The sequence below is a fragment of the Phaenicophaeus curvirostris genome, chromosome Z, assembly GCF_032191515.1.
Source record: "Phaenicophaeus curvirostris isolate KB17595 chromosome Z, BPBGC_Pcur_1.0, whole genome shotgun sequence".
NCBI classification, from domain to species: Eukaryota; Metazoa; Chordata; class Aves; order Cuculiformes; family Cuculidae; genus Phaenicophaeus; species Phaenicophaeus curvirostris.
This window is the reverse complement of record NC_091431.1, coordinates 52053362-52071214: the sequence shown is the minus strand read 5'-3', so window position 1 is coordinate 52071214 and position 17853 is coordinate 52053362. Positions and strand designations below refer to the sequence as shown.

The following is a 17853-nucleotide window of genomic DNA, read 5'->3' as shown; positions in this document are numbered from 1 at the left end:
TCACACATTGAGGAGATAATATTTTCAACTACAAGTTTCCCTTAAATACTAACTCACTCTTTGACCTCAAGAAAATAATATTTGTCCTGCATCGGGAGACAAAGTTTATTCTAATGGCCTTATGAATGTGAGCACCAAGGCAGATTGGAAGAAAAGACGGGACACTAGGACCACGTCCACTGCTTTTTTCACATCTAGACTCTTGTCTGCCCTACAGCAACTTACTGAAGGGAATAAGGGAAGTCTGTTGCAGATGCCAGGAACAACTACATCAACATTAGACTTGGTGAAGTGACTCCTCACCTACAGTGGTGAATGACAGAGTATTTCCCTAACCTTTTTAAGCTCGGAGGAAAATTCTTCCCAAGGTATACATATTCTTGGATGTGTGAAGAAATTATAGTTAATTAGCTGATCCAGGACAAGGTGTAGACTCTCCTGGAAACATGAATATGGAACACTGAAACTATTCTGACTAAAATATTGGTAAAAATTAACTAGTAAAGGTAACTTCTACTGATAACTTCCTACCCTAAATAGAAAGGAATTCCTGTATGCAAGAACTAAGGATGGTACTAAAGGAGGAACCACAAAGGAAGGATCAGCCTGAATTAGAAGAATTAGCCTGAGGTCCACTCCTTACATATTTATCTGCAAAACGACATTGTGATGTCAAGTAAGAAAACCTTAGTTAAGCACTAAGACTGCAGTTCTTATTACTTTCCCTTCAGAAGTCTGTTTCACAGTCTCTCCCTAAAATGCAAAATTCCTGAGTCAATTCAAGAACTGCAGCAGTATTTTGCATTTTCCATTGAAAAAATAACAGCGTATGGGCATAGCTAGCCATACTTGCCCATCAGTGGCTGCAAGGAAAATAAAGGAAAATAAACCAGAGATTGTACCACTAGAAAAGAAGTTGTATAACGACGTCATTATCTGCAGAATATTGAAGCAGTCCTTCTAGCAGATGTATGGACATCAATAAGCATCTTCTGAATATTATAATATTCAACACCCAGCTGATATATCAGTTTTCTCCATATATTTAGAGTAAAAAGTTATCTTAAAGTTATCCAGAATAGCTCATTAGGCAATTATATATATAGTAACTTAATATATTCAACTGAATGTTAACAGTATATCAATATCAAAATACAACCTCCAAAACCAAAGTCTATATAAATAAGAAAATACATTAAAAACTTACCGTACGCATAGGTTCTCAGAAGGAATGTGTTTCTTATTCCTACAACATTGTTTACATTCAAGTCAAACTCCACACAGCTGTTGGGGAGGAGAAAAGAAAAAGAATTAACCATGATGGTATTCCACTTCAGAATATTTATTTAGTGACAGACCGAGGTAGAGAAACATAACTTCAAGTCTAGCAACTTTGTTCAAACAGAGTTTTGACACTGTGATTTCTGCTCTGGTTTTGTTTATAGTACTCAAATTGCTCATAGATTTGAATTCCGTTGTTATAAAGAAGTAATTGCTGTTCTACATAGAAAATAAATGTAGATCCAAATTTAGACCTTAGGACAACAATATATCAAATATGGTTTGGATTTTTAACTAATATTTCTCCCAGAGAGACTTGCACTATATGATATGCTATAGACAGCTTTTGAGGACAGAAGTATTCTCTGAGGTATCAGTTTAGGAAATCATGCCAATAAACTGAAGAGAACTGGAAAAGGTCAAAATGTAAGTCTCTCTTCTACAATGGTGGTCAGAAATAATCAACAAGCTCTTTGAAATGAAAACCATTTATTAGTAAATATTGCATGTTTTGTGATAAGATAGTTTTAATAACTTGTTTCATGCTGTTAACAGCAAACAAGAATAAGGCAAAAAAGTACTACTTGCTTTATTTGTGTCAGACCCCACTCCTAAGTTTGAATTACATACCACATACAGAGCTTAACTATTCCCAGTAGTGAAGAAATGACATTAAATTAATAAGTAATAAGCTATACAAACACTGTAACTTGCAACAAGAAGACCCTTTTATTCACAAAGAAGTAGCTATCCACTATGTACAGCTATTTCCATTTTACATAGTAAAGTCTCAGTTACACAGCATTTCTTTTCCTAAATATTTCTTTGGATTTTCTTTAGTTCTTGCAAGGGAACGTGGACCTGGAATTTATTAAACTGGATAAAACACATTAATTTGATGCCTACAAAAGGTTTTTGACATAATTAACTATACTAAAACATGCTTTGCATCAAAAATTTTACATAATTTTAAACCTGAACTAAAACTGAGCATGATTTACTAGATGATTTAAAAGCATAGTATATAGTAGTACAGTCTAAGAATAGTACAGTCTTTCTAGTCTAAGAAAATTATAGTTTTATTTAGTAGGAAATACAGAATTCTTTAAATGCTGTCTGTAAGGTATAGGAATACCATGACTATTACTGTTTTTCACAAGTGACCGTCATATGGACTATAAATGCTTAACAAAAAGACTTCAACCTTCTGACATAATCACTTCCATACATCAGGTTTCTTTTTATTTTCTGATTTTAATTTAGAAAATAATATTCTTCCTGTAATGCTATGATTTATTCAATGTGCAGTTAGAGAATAACATTACTAGGCAGAAATTATTCTAGTTTTTAAGAGACAGGCAAGAATACATAGTAAATATGGGATATGGTGTAAATGAAATAAAAGCATAGAGCAAAAACCATCACAAGTGTTATATAATCTCAAACGCAAGAAAAGCTTAAATAGATGCCACTTAATAGTTGAAATTGTAAACATGTCAGTTTTACCACAGCAGAGGCCCTGACAAAGGTATACTGTGATAAAAGCACATTGTGATACATTTTATAAAGAGAGGCCAGAGAAGTGTGCTTGTGTTTTTAAAAGACAGACAGGTTTGCAAAACTTTAGAATCATCTAGGAAGGATAAGATCGATATAACATAGTTGTTAAAAGTTCTATTTACAAAAATAATCAAGCCATATTATCACATGAAGATGATACATGGAAATATTACAAAATCTAAGCAGGAAGATAATAGAGGAAGATTTGAACACTGCCCAGACTTCTGACCACTTTGAGTGCTTTGCAGTGTTTTTTCCTCTGTCAGACACTTATCAGAGGCAGTACATCATTCTCAGTCCTAATATATCTCTTGATTATTCACTTTCACATCTTAATAATGAAGATACAATGAATAGAGCAACACACATTATATCCACTTCTCTCCAGTTACTTTCTCTTCTAAAAAAAAGGTCACAGAATAGTACCTAACACTGTGAATAGAAGATGGAATATGTCCCTAGAAGACAGCACAATATACTCATGTAAAACGAACAAAAAAATTTTTAATGAAGAAAATGTCATCACAAAAACTGGTTTGTTTCAGTGTTGTTTGTACAGTGCAAATGCTGTGAATTAGTCCTTCAATAGTTAGGTTTACACCGCAAGCAAAATTATCTTTCACAACAGTTTTCTTCTGACCATTGTTTTTCTGTCATGAACCACTTGTCAGCTGGAAATAACCCACAGAAATAAATGCTGCTACTAATGCACATCACAGAAACTAAACAGCATCTCCACCACATGAGTTGTTCCATGCCATCAAGAAAGTCAGCTGACTGCCACTGCACACCACCTGTACAAAACTGCAAAACAGCTATAGTACAACACAAATATATAAAGCATGACTTCAGTGGGATTGCTCACACGGACAGAACCAACGTATAGGCTACATTCCCCTATCAGAGTCTAAAAGTTATGTTGAATACAATACTTGCCTGACTTTATCCCTGAACTTCACTATTGGCACTTTTGCTCGAATCAGATGAGGTCGCTCAATGTAGCTCGCTGAAAGAGAGAAAAATTTGCCATTAAGTTTCATGTAAGATGCTGACCTTAAAACAAGAACCTAAAGTGGAGTCATATTGACAGATTTATAGCAAATCGCACTTAGCAAAACATATTCTCAGAAGGGTTGTGCTAAACTGAGTAACCTTTAGCAAACTTCATCAAAAATGCAATCTAGGAAACTGTGGAAAAAACATGCACCAAACATCAGAGAAAAACATGTGTGCATTATTTTTCTGTGGGAAATATAATCAAGAATTTTCAGCATAAGGAAGGCAGTTCTACAACGTTTTCACTGAGCAGTACCTGTGATAGAAATCCTGAATAGTAATAACTAGGGTTCAAAAGAAGAAGCAAGAAAAAGTCCATCTAGGATGGCCAGATACTTCAGACCAGCACTACATTGTAGGAATGGGCACATGATCAGCTCCATATTTTTTAATCATGTCCAGTTTGCTTACAGTTGAAATTACGCACTTTACTGACCAAAAATATTAACATAACCCACTATGCACTGATTGTGCTTAAAAATTCCTTTAAAAACTGTTTATTTGTCTGCTAAAGTACATATCAAGAAATGCATTTCCTATCAAACTGTTACTGAAAACAATGCATCTTTTTCTATCAAAGATGGGTTAAGCTTTTTTTGCCTTTTGATTTAATGTTGGTAGGACATGCAATAAATATACAACCACAGGACTGCACCTCATATGATTATCCACACAGCACAGACAAATAGGCTCAATGCCAGACCTTCCGAACCGAGGCACACTAAGCTCTGCCAGACTCAGTGTCACCCAATCCAGCTTTGCACTCAGCTCCCCAAAACTGTTGTGTCAGTCATTATCTGTGCTTTCCTTATTCTTGGTGATATCTCGGGCTACATTTAGTAGTTGCTCATAATCCTGAATGAGAAGCACGCACAAGAAAGTAATGGAAAAGACACAGAAAAGTAGAGCCAATAGGTTGCATTATATGAATTCAGGCAAAAACAGCATTTCAGTAATTTCTTCTATTCCAAAATCTAGGACCTCTAGAATTTGCTTATATGTCATATTCTACTTTACCCCCTTGCTTCTCTACATTAACTTCAAATTACCATAAATAAGTATGAAAATGCTAGAAGTAATACAGACTAAATAAACCCTTAAATAAAAGTTTCACTTCTGCAGGGAGAAAGAGAGGATTTTCTATCAGTTTGGATAGCAGCCTCTATTAAACAGTGTTATCTTCATTGCATTTGGAAGACAACCTCAGCTCTGGTAAAACTCTACTGTGCAAAATTTAATTAAACTATACTCTGGGGGTTTTTTTTAGGCTTTCTGAAAGTATTTTATGGATACATACATTTAGATAGATTTAATCTAGGTACTCCTTTGCCTCCATTTGAATATGTTGTATGATCCTAAGCAACACACAGATTGGCACTCAAAACCAAAAACAATCATCTTACTAAATTATAAATTTTCAAGGAAGAATGTTGCAGAACTCCAACCCACACTGACTGAACATGCCATCTAGTACAACCTACGTAAGTGTCCCCTCTTCCTAGCTGCACCTGCAGACACATCCAAGCAATCCTCCTCCAACATCCCAGAATATTCTTTAAGCAAAGCCATAAGCATGTAGAGCTCTGCCTCTTTTCACTTCACTACTAAATTTAAGACAAAGATGCCCAACACCTCAGCACGTGGTAGACAACGGTGGGTATCTGTCTGTGTGCCATAACAATTCAACTTTATTCTCTGTGGCCCTTCTCAATTGCCCTTCAGAAGATAACTGAACTCATTCTAGTGGCAATCCACTTCCAAACACATCCTCGTCTGTAAAGGCCTCCCAACACTTGATAGAGACTTGTGCCAAGTTAGTTCACTAAGAGAAAAAACAAATCCCAAAACATAATCCAAATCTGTTTCCCAGAGTGAAACACGCAAAGAACATGTCAGAAGGCAGTAACTTGCTGCTGGTACCCTCTTTCTTGGCTCATACTGATGACACGGCTAATAGAATCTCTAGTGTACACTAGATCGTCATACATACAAGGGAAGAAACAGTCACAAACACAGGACGTGGAATTCTGAAATACACACAGGTTGAGAGCTTTAGGAAACTGACTGTCTGACCTTGAAGGGAAGACCAGAGGGGCTACACCAAAATACACGTAAAGAATTCCACAGAGCTGCTCCACAGTTTTGGGCATATCTATGAAAAAGTCACAAATGCTATTTCAGCTGTAGTGAAACTAAACATCCATAAACTAGTGAAAAACACAACCTACAACTACTTCAAAGAAGACTAAGCACCTTTCTATAAATAACACATTCATGCAGAACTTCAGATCAAACAGCTTAAATCTCTCTTTTCTTCTACATAATACAAGAGTAAGAAATTTTACAAAATACTAATCCCAAACATGGTATATGCCAGAAAGATCTTTGGCATCCTGCACATGTGGCCTGCTCTCACTGGCAGGGTTATACTATAGTAAGAGAAACTGAGTGACACAGAAGTCTGAATCCAGGGTTATGAAGAATCTAGGAGGGTACAACCCACCACAGGATGAATTAATTGTTCATGCTTGGAATTCATTCACCCACTCGCATTGCCCTTCAAGGTCATTCACTCGAGTTCAAGTTCAGTTTCTTGTCCTAGCTGTTGCACATTCCCCACTAGACGATCATCAAGCAGATTCCACACTGATATCCTAGTCTCAACATTACTCCACCTCTTTGTACAACTAAGCAAAAACGAGCTTCATTATTTACTCAGACAGTAAGCACCAGTAAACTAGTACTGCTAAGCTGTTTCTCAAATGAATACTGCCTAGAAGAATCTGAAGGAAGCATACAGTTTGACTTTAATTTCAATGGTTTGGATTACACTCATTTCAATATGCTGCAGCAGTTATCACCCCAAATTCACATTTCATATTTTACATTTCTGAAAGACACTGACTTGAGTGTACAGTTCTGGGAATGTTAGCCAATACTGTAAAACATAGATATGTGCAGGTATATCAACAAATAAGTCAAAAAGTTAGATATACTCTGCTTGTTTTTGAAACAGAAGACGTATTTCTTCTATCCTTACATCACTGCTCCAGGAGAAACACATTGCATGCCTTTTAAGACTAACAGCCCACAAAAGCAGTGAATAAATACCAGAAGCTTTTTCCTACTTTACTCTGTGACTAGACTATTCAAAAAAAGAATACATCTTTATTTCAGTCAGTATTGTAGATGAGAATGACAACACAGAAAAGTCTTTGCCTTAAACTTCAAATCTGACAGGCTTAAATTCCTTACACTTTTGCAAGCTTGAAATGGAAATAAGCTGAAGCTTAAATTAATTTCATCCACTTCCCAAACCTCCTAGAATGAAACACTAATAAAACAATCACAGTTAACTGTACATAAAGGATAAAAGGGTTAGCACTTAAAGTTCTGAGAATCATTTACCTAAAAGAAAGACAAACTGAAAGAGACTGATGTAATTGGCACTTGGAATGCTTCCTAATTTATCAAAGAATCACGGAATTAAGATGAAATAAGCAGAGAATCATACTCTTCTTATAGCCCTTATTTTGGAATTATAACTTTGGAATCTTCAGAAGATTCATATCATTTAGGTTACTAAAAACCATATGCAAAAAAAATATAGAATCCTGTTGGAATGAAATTGCAATTCTTAAAAGATTCTTGGTACAGATGAACCTTAACACTTAACATTTTGACATTATGGATGACAGCAATTATATTTGCCTAAATAAGCTTTAATCAAAAAAAACCTGGGCAACTCCCTTGTTTCAGAAGTACTGAACTTCAGCATAGTTTTTCAACAGTCTGTAAACGAATTAAATCAAAATGGGAAGACACACATGGCAAAGCCTTTTCATTTCAAATCAGGTGAACACTATCAAACAACTTTGGTTTGTCAGCTCTATTCACAGAATATTCACACACAAGCACAAGGACAGATAGCTAGGTACAGGAGTTCATGCCCATTAAGTAATTTTTGAAATCATGTAGAGATGATCTAAGAAGTCTACATACCACAACTAACAGCCTGACAGAAGCAGTAATACCAATAGTGTTTTGTCCTGCCTCATCTTTCAAAGAACACTTTTATTAAATTAACCTGACCAAAGGAACTTGTGAGATAACCAAGAATTAGGAAAGCATCAAAAATGACCAATGGCACAGCCACCCACTTTCAGGGATTGCTTCAACATGACCATCATGTCTGATACTTGTATTCCCTGGCAAATAAACTTGATTTTGTTTGAAAGTGTCACAGAACATAACTCCTTAAAGAAAAAAAAAGAAAAGAGGGAGATAGCTCATTTAGATGCTTCCTTTTTGATCTCTGAAAACACAACTATTTTATCACTGTGCTTCTCAGAAGCACTGGAATGACATGTATCCCAGGCAAACCCAGACTAAGTTCTGGACTCTTTATGCAAGAATCAGTATACAATAGTTATAAGCCACTAAATATCTGATGCCCATTCTGTGATGGATCTATCAAGTCTCCCTTGAAGTGAACTGTTGAAATCTAGGTGTGCACACTTGGCAATGAAGAAATCTTCAAGTCTGCATTTAAATTTAAGGTTTGTTCCTTTTGTAGGATTGTTCAGAATAGCAATTTAAGGAGTGGCATAAAGGAACATATCACAAGCCTGAGGCAAGGGGACAGAGTCATTGATATAAATAAATAAGAGGGTCTTTTATAATTCAAAAGATGGTACAAAAGCCTCTCTGAAGTAGGAGGCTTTCATGTTTAAGTCAAGAAGTGCCCGCATGAATTCCTCATCTGAAGGGGGTCTAAACAACTTATAAGAATTATGAATTGACATTCTTCTCCTACATGTGTTGGTATTGTCAACACTTAATATCCTCTTCACTAGGCACCCAAGTTAATTATTTTACTGGTATAAAGACTCCCCCCCAAAATATCAATTTGACACAGTCCACTGAGTGACATATTTTACAAATGCTTGGAATCTTGTCCCTGTGAAGGCACTCCAACCTGAAATAGTAGTCAGGGTTCACTAACAGAAGTTTGCCTTAGAGAAAACTATGTTCCCCCTGCCCAACAGTGGTCCACAATTCAAAAATCATTTCAGATACTAATTCTTCTTTAAGTCCACTAGTTTGTAAGGTAACCGTCTTTTCTAACTAATATCCATTCACCCAAAGATAAGTAACATCACTAAATATTTACAGCTTTTTTTTTCCAAGCAACACTGTGATTAGAAGCTCAAAAAAATGCAATTACATAAATTTGTTACAACTGTGCATCAATACTTCTTCCAGAATTGTCAATAGTCTTACCACCTTACTGTAGCCATGAACTTACAAAGTTTAGTACTGAAGAGTTTTTGGACTAAGCTGAGTATATGTCTTGCTTCAGTCTTCTGATTTACCTGAAATATGGTATTAAAATTAAAGAAAAACGTTGATAACTCTCACTTAGATATTCCAGGTAAGCATGCTCTAGTTTTCAAATAGAATTAATTCTCAGAACACGATAACATATATACCAACACATTCTGCAACCTACTTATACATTCAGTGTAGCAAAAAACCAGAAAGACAGCACAATTCATATTCAATATGTAAAGTGACTACCAGACATTCACAAAATGAATTAAAGTTCTCTAAACAATTTTATTCACTATTCTAGGCAATCGACTTCTGTGTTCTGCTGTGCTTACTGAGTGAAGGCAATATTTACTTTTTGCATATTTTGTTGAGCTTAAGGGTTTATCGGATTAACGTTTGTAAGATTATCAGGCATACAGTTCATAGCTATGGCGAGTGCAAAAACATGTTATAAAGAAACAAGTGGCGAAATCCCTTCATTATAGAATTCAGCCTTATAAAAGAATATACCCTCTAAAAACAGACTTTAACTATATGTGTTTTAAATTACTTACTGGTTCTTCTTTAACTACGAGGCACAAGTCACCATCACTGCTACGAGTGCCAAACCCATTCAGTGAGGAACCAACCAAAAAAAGTCTGCTCTCTGTAACAGAAGAGCCACAGGATAGAAACTGACGTGATGTATTATAGTTTACTAGGAAGGAAAACCATGAACCTGAAGAACATTCAAACTGAGATTAAGTAATCAAATTCAAAACATACGTGGAAAAATTTGCTGAATTTCTCTCTGGAGTTCTGTTCTGCAGAGCTCTTTTCTGTTCAAATCACAGGTCTGTTGCTGACATGCACGAAACATCTCCAAAACCTGCTTACTTAACTTGACACACACATTCAAAGAATAAAGATACAGAGAAGTGAACATCCTTTCCCATCAGAGATGCAATACATGAAACAGAAGACTGCATTAAAAAAAAAATCCAAGCAAGTCATGCATCATTTCACACAACCTATTCCCACAGTCTTGAGTTTTACTGCACTTGAATTCATGTTGTATAACTCTGAAATAAATTTCTGCAAAGTTTTTAAATTTATTCAATCTGTTATAATAGAATATATAATTCCATCTATTTCTGTCTATCCACAGAGAATAATTTTGCCTCATCAGTATCTGCTGGGAAAGACCAGAGATATATTCTGCTGGTTTTAACATCAACAGTTTGCCAACCAGTAATAGGGAAAAAAAAAAAAAAATTATTTAAGTTAGCTATTCGTGTTTTTATCCCACAAGAACTATTAAATAAGTAGTCAGATCTTTTGGTGGAAGAACGTACTAACTGTTTTACTTTCACAATACTGTTACACGGTATAATCAACAAGCTAAAAAACCGAAAAATCTTCTTTCATGTTGGTGCAGATTAAGTATGAACTCTGATTTGCCACATGCTTTTTTTTTTTTTTCTAAATTAAAACAGTAAAAAATCCACAGTTCTAACTCCACTGTCTAACTACACCCTCTTCTATATTCCAGAACAGTTAGGGCAGTAGCTTTTACGCCATTCAAAGAGAGGCAGGGGACACTTGTAGCAGTCCAACGCTGTATTGATTCAGAATGAGTTTCTCTGACATTACAAGGGTGGCTTTATTTCATCAGGATTCACTAAACCTCATAATTATGTGACAAGAGGTCCATCCCTTCAATTTCTATTTGCTGGAGCAGACATGTACGTTTCCTAGCATTAGTACAGAAACAAAATACCACAAGTAAATCCCTGCCCCCTCAAAAAAGCTCCAAACCCAAAAACACACAAGGAAGCTATACAGGACCACAGTGGTGGCTACATTTATTGATATTCCTTCTAACAGCAGCTCAGCGATGGAGATCCCGTGACACTGTCAAACAACCTTGCAGAAATTTCTATGGTCTCCCACAGCACTGTTCGACCCTGTCTACTGAAACAGCAGACGCAATGCACAGGTGTAGAAAGATATTACCTTATCTTTGGCCACAGGGAGACTGGTTTCTATAGGGTCTGGAAACGAAGTATCTTGCAATGGAGGCACACAGCCGGTTAGATCTGCTCTGCAATGCGCATGAGGCTGTGGAGATTGAATTGATCCCGGGAAGGAGAATCTACGTTCTTCTTGTAAAGGCACTGCTTGGTTAACTACAGTTGTTTCAGAATGTTGGGAATGAAACCGTTGCCGTTTGGCATCATGTGGAACTCTATGTTCCCCTACCCTCCTAAAAATTAGTAAAAAAGTTAAAAAAAAAAAAGAGAGAAAAAGAGAGAGAGAGAAGAGGGAAGAGAGAGAGTAATTCCTCTAGTTAACAAGGTCCTGTGATCAAAAGACAATCGCTACAAATTACAAATTCCAATACTTAGTTAGTGACTACTACACTAAAAGCAAGTTTTGTACACAACAAACAGCATGCCCATCCTGGATATTGGGTGAAATAAACCTGGAATGGGAAAACAGAACACACAACTGCAAGAGTACATCTACCCTTGAAGTGAATTGATGCAACTACTTTACAAGAGTGTCTATGTTAACCAAATGAAACCTGACTGGCAAGTTCAGTTAACCAGGACAGCTCAGAAAGTTGGTCATATTATTCTGGCAACTACAGACTACAAAAGGGTATTTTTCTTTTAAATCAACGTAAGTACAGTGAGAAGTTTTCTGAGTTCTGAAAGCCCAGTGATGAATAAAATAAATTCAGTAGAGGGAAGGGCAGAAAAAAACCCAACTCATCACAGCAGCCATTCAAATGTTGCATTTGTCTGTGTCTTAGATTATATACAGTAAACCGTGTAATCTGGGCAAAAAAGAAACAGTATTCATTTAAGAAATCAAACTAACACTTGCATTAAGCTACATAGGTCATAAAACTAGCATTTCATTTCCAAACACTAGTCTGTATCTCCTCATTAAGTCATTTATCACAGGAATTTAAGTATATTTGAAGAGGTATAGTGATCTTACAGACAGACTATCAGCATCTAAACTCTTCTTTAAGAAATGTCATACTGAAAGCTGTCCATTCACAGTAAAGAATAAGGAGAGGACATTCATGTTTTGTTTGTACATCAAGTGTTCCATAAAGTTAGATGGTATAGGATACTCACATATTTTTTTAATTAAAAAGCATGAAACCAAATGTTCACATGTATCAATGAATTAACTATTAATAAAACCACAGTCATTTCTTGTAGTTAGAAAATCTGGTGTCAAAGTAGTTTGGGGACCTGGACAGTCCTATCGATAATAAAAATGAACTGAAGAGACCTTCAGTCATCACTTCAGTTTGCAAGTCTGAGAGAAGCTCTGATATATCACCTACCCAAAATCTCAGAAACACATAATGTAAGGTTAAAATAAAACATCATGCTGTTTCAGCCTATTTTGACTGAGAAAATCTTGCATAAGCTCATGTTCAGAAAAATACCCTAAGAAGAGCCAACTGGGGACCTAAGGATTAACTAGTTGACTGCAATCTTGTAACAGAGCATAGTTGGTCAATATAAAACAAGCAAGTCATATGAAACCAGGAACTTCTTTAGTTGACATTATAGCTATATACTCAACTGTAACTTAATACCATATGCTTAATCGTGCCTATTTTCTTGTCTGTTAAATCTGGAAGAGAAATAGCACATAAAGCTTCCCTTCTATCAGCTGATTCACATAATTATTACAAACACACATAAACTAATATTCCTGAACTGATAAGCAGTGGTTTTATTCTAGAATGTTAAAAGAAAATAAAACCATATATTCATCTGAAATCCCTCGTTTTGTTGCATCTGAAGTAATAAAGGAAGTTAAGTAAATTGAAGTACGTTCATTTATTTGAAAAGCAGAAAAAATATGTTTTCATTAAATTCCTCTTAAAAATAATAACTTGCATATGCTTGAAGATAACATGTTGTATTTGAAAAATAAAATATCGCATAATTAATAAAATCAGGAGAAACATCTACTGTATCAACAGAAAACCATCACTGTTCCCATAAAACATCGAGGGTGCAAGTCTTACTCTTAACTTGACAAATTGACAGGAAGAGAATACTCAGTCAATTGACATAAACCCTCTTACAATCAGGCACATACCAACTACAATCTATTACAATCCTAAAACAAAACACATAAGTCACAGTTCGGAAAGCCATAGCTGTTAGAAGAGTCATTCAAGAGTACTATAATTGTCAAAAGCAGGTACATGAATGCTTTAAAAAGCCATGCAATGACCCGTTTAATCAAAAAATACTTTGTTCAGTATTCCTGCAATTCCTAACAAAATTCAAGTTGCACAAGAAACTGATATTAAGACCAGCTTCACTATGGCTACTCTACAACCATAATTGATTATATGTACACATAGAACTTACTTTCTTCCTCGGAATGGTATGGAGGCATCGGACGTTTGTGCTAGACTGTCATTTCTATAAGTCATTGTCTGCAGTTTAACAGCTGGAATAGTTGCAAGATCCCCACTCAAGCGAGCCCTGGAAAGACTACAGTCCATAACTGTTATTCATATGACAACTAAGATGTTTTTTAAGTTGGTAGTTTTTATTAAGTGAACATGAAGCTCAGCAAGTCCTGTCATTCTTTTCATAAAGCAATACATCTCTCTTTTCAATCCAAAATGGACAGATATTTCCACATTTAATAACAATTTTCATTTAAAAATAGAAGATGACCATTCTTCACAGCACAAGTGTAGTAACAGGGTATCAAATAAATTAACTTAAGCTGCTGTTATACTTAAAAGCATAAAGAACTCTACGGCATCTCCAAATCTAGTCCCAGGAATAAATGTTTCTTCCCTTTCTCAGCTCCTCCCTATCTTCCTCAGTAAAGGAGTACAACTGAAGATCTTTAAAAATGAGCTGTGCATTAACTCTAACCAGTACAATGACACCTCATGCATTATGCACAATGCAGGAGAGCATTAAGACCAGATCTGCAGATCAGCAACAGAAACTATACAGTGGCTTCACATGTGACACCTTCCTATTTTGTAAAGTTTAATACAGTTTAATGTAAACGGTGAAAAACATCCTTCATAAACAGAAATACCTCTCTCAAGACTATGAATTCTCTTTTTCAACCTAATCCCCTCTATCAAATCTTACTGTACTTACGCTGCATTTTGAAAACTAAGCTGAGCGTCAATAATTTGCTGGTGAGAGAGAAAAGTAGGTGGTATATTAAGAGGAGACTTATTGAAGAAATTATTCTGTTGTTGATGTTTTGGCGGGAAGGGCGGACAACCCATGTTGGATGAATTGGGGAACATGCTCCTTTCTACTTGATGTGAACATGTATCCTTTTGCCTACATTAAAAAAAAAAAGCAAGTTATATTAGGCAACAAGAAATACTAGTTATCTTTTAAACTCTTGGTTTAAAAATTCAAATTATCTAGAAAATATTTCCTGAAATAATTAAAGGAATTCTGATTGTGAGGTAGTTTTATCTCCTTTCAGGGCAAGGCACTAAAAAAAAAAAACCTATATAATATTTAAGTTTCACAATTATTATTAATTTATATGCAAAAATGAATTTCTATTTGCTCCCCTCCATTTTAATTTTAGAAAAATTATATGACACAGGACATAGCAGTCTTCGTCTCAAGAAAAAGTAATAAGTTATTACAGTGAAGTATGTTTCTTATTTCAAACATTCCACAATGAGGTCCACAATACAGGGTAAAAACCTCTTGAGTACATCATAAGAACATGTAGATGCAGCTGATCACGAGCTGTAAGTAAACAGCTTTTTTCCCATGACATGATATACAAAGAAGCAGCCAAATGACAGATGACAATCATCAATACTCTGCATCTCAACATTTATCTAATAAGTGCAATACAGGGATTCAAATATTTGAGAAAGTTTTTTGGAACAACTTTAACTGAAACATTTAGAAGTCGTAAGAGCACACGGCATGGAAATATTATGTATTAGTGGAGTTACATTGGGGGTGCTTACTTTCAATTCTGCTGAACAAAACGAAACCGCACAACACGAGAGTCACCTGACATTTAATCTGACTGATATTTATGTGCAGCTCAAGCTCTCCCATTCCTGGGCCAGACAGGTGATGCAGCAGCTGTTAACACACCTCACTCATGTCAGGCACCCTCAGCATCAAACACTGTACGTGCAAGCACTTCATGGAGATAAAACACAGGATCACAGAACGTCCCGAGTTGGAAAAGACCCACAGGGATCATCGAGTCTAACCCCTGTGCACACATAGGACAAACCTAACATTCACACGTGTCTGAGGATACCGTCCAAATGCTTCTGGAATGCAGAACCATAGAATGGTTTGGGTTGGAAGGGACCTTAAAGCCCATCCAGTTCCAACCCCCCTGCCACGGGCAGGGACATGTTCCACTAGATCAGGCTGTCCAAGGCCCCATCCAGTCTGGCCTCGGACACCTCCAGGGATGGGGCAGCTTGTGCCAGTGCCTCGCCACCCTCTGGGTGAAGAGCATTCTCCCAACACCCAACATAACCCTCCCCCGGCGCATCGTTCTGCCGTTCCCTCGGATCCCGTCATTGGTCGCCAGCGAGTACAGCTCAGCGCCAGCTCCTCCTTCTCCCCCTGTGAGGAAGCAGCGAACCGCGATTAGCTCTGCCCTCGGCCTCCTCTTCTCCAGGCGGAACCGACCGAGCGACTCCCGCCGCCCCTCAGACGCCTCGCCCTCCGCCCCACTCGATCATTCACCCGCAGCAGCACCGCGCTCGGGATGACGGGCTGAGCGGCAGGAGCCCCGCGGCCCCCGCGGCCTCTGGGCCGGCAGCAGCGCTCGGAGAGGCTGCGGGCCGGGCCTCCCCCGCGGAGCCGCGCGCGCGCGCGCCCACCGCCCCGCCCCGCGCACGGACCCCTCTCGCGCGCCGCCGGACTCACGCGGGGCCTGGCGGGACGGCGCGCGGCCCCGAGCGGCGCCCCTCGCGCGCGCGCCGGAAGCGGCTCCCGCTCCGGCCGGCACCGCCCTCTCACCCGGGCGCAGAGGCCCCGCCCCTCCCGGGCCCGTGCGCGTGCGCAGCGCTGCGCCGGAAGCCGAGGTGGTGGCCGCGCAGCCCGGGGCGGCGCCGTTGTTGACCGTAGGCTCGGAGGTGGTGTGTGTCAGAAATAGCGTGGCCAGAGGCAGTGGGCAGGGGTCACAGAATCACAGAACGGGTCGGGTTGGAAGGGATCCTAAAGCCCGTCCGGTCCCAGCCGCCCTGCCATGGGCAGGGACACCTCCCACCAGCCCAGGCTGCCCCAGGCCCCATCGAACCTGGCCTTGAACACCCCCAGGGATGGGGCAGCCACAGCTTCCTTGGGCAACCTGTGCCAGGGCCTCACCACTCTCATCATGAAGAACTGCATCCCTATGTCTAGTCTAAACCTGTCCTTATCCAGTTTATACCCATTGCCCCTTATTCTGTCACTACAAGCCTTTGTCAACAGTCCCTCCCCAGCTTGCGTGTAGCCTCTTCAGGTTCTGGAAGGTCGCTATAAGGTCTCCTCAGAGCCTTTTCCAGGCTGGATGACCCCAACTCTCTCAGCCAGTCCTCATATGGGAGGTGCTCCAGCCCTTGAATCATCTTTGTAGCCCTCCTCTGGACCCATTCCAACAGTTCCGTATCTTTATGTTGAGGATTCCAGAACTGGACACAGTGCTCCAGATGAGACCTCACAAGAGAGGAATAGGGCAGAATCACCTCCCTCAACCAGCTGGCCACACTGCTTTGGATGCAGCACGGGACATGGTTGGCCATGTGGGCTGTAAGTGCATATTGCCGGCTTATGTCAAGCTTTTCATCAACCAGCACCCCCAAGTCCTTCTCTACAGGGCCACTCTCAATCACATCATCCCCCGTCATGTACTGAAACTGCAGATTGCCCTGATGCAGGACCTTGCACTTGGCCTTGTTGAACCTTATGAGGTTCACATAGGCCTACTTCTCCAGCCTGTCCAGATTCCCCTGGATGGCATCCCATCCTTCTGGTGGGGCAACTGCAGCACTCAGCTCAGCGTCATCTGCAAATTTGATGAGAGTGCACTCAATCTCACTATCTATACTATAGATGAAGATAAGAAACAGCACTGGTCCCAGTACGGACCCCTGAGGGACACCACTTGTCATGGATCTCCATCTGGACATCGAGCCATTGACCACTACTCTCATCCGCATGTACTCAGCATTGGTGAGGCCGCACCTCAATTCCTGTGTCCAGTTTTGGGTCCCTCCCTCCAAGAAAGTCATGGAGCTGCTAGAGTGTGTCCAGAGGAGGGCAATGAAGCTGGTGAAGGGTCTGGAGCACAAGTCTTATGAGAAGCTGCTGAGGAGACTGGGATTGTCTAGCCTGGAGAAAAGCAGTCCAAGGGGAGACCTTATTGCTTACTACAACTGCCTTAAAGGAGATTGTAGTAAGGTGGGTGTTGGTCTCTACTCCCGACTAACAAGTGATAGGACAGCAGGAAATGACCTGAAGCTGCACCGGGGAAGGTTTAGATTGGACATTAGATGAAAAAATATTCACCAAAAGAGTGGTGAAGCATTGGAACAGGCTGCCCAGGGAAGTGGTAGAGGCACCATCCCTATAAGTATCC

General features: G+C 38.8%; 1 protein-coding gene across 5 annotated transcripts in view; it reads right to left on the bottom strand.

The window, feature by feature from the left end:
* TENT2 (terminal nucleotidyltransferase 2) overlaps positions 1 to 16266 on the bottom strand; it is a 49193-nt gene extending 32927 nt beyond the window's left edge. For 3 of the 5 annotated variants that reach the window (XR_011339422.1, XM_069880732.1, XM_069880733.1), the window contains exons 1-9: positions 16161 to 16266; positions 14385 to 14576; positions 13626 to 13751; positions 11227 to 11476; positions 9997 to 10111; positions 9786 to 9877; positions 9206 to 9272; positions 3778 to 3847; positions 1208 to 1284 (exon numbers count right to left, since the gene is read on the bottom strand). Coding sequence is in view for 4 of the 5 variants with exons in the window: in XM_069880732.1 (XP_069736833.1) it covers positions 1208 to 1284; positions 3778 to 3847; positions 9206 to 9272; positions 9786 to 9877; positions 9997 to 10111; positions 11227 to 11476; positions 13626 to 13751; positions 14385 to 14539 (952 nt within the window). In the remaining variant the exon portion in view is untranslated. The remainder of the gene's footprint in view (positions 1 to 1207; positions 1285 to 3777; positions 3848 to 9205; positions 9273 to 9785; positions 9878 to 9996; positions 10112 to 11226; positions 11477 to 13625; positions 13752 to 14384; positions 14577 to 16160) is intronic. The other 2 variants (XM_069880734.1, XM_069880735.1) reach the window with 1 other exon arrangement.
* Between the last annotated feature and the right edge of the window lie 1587 nt (positions 16267 to 17853).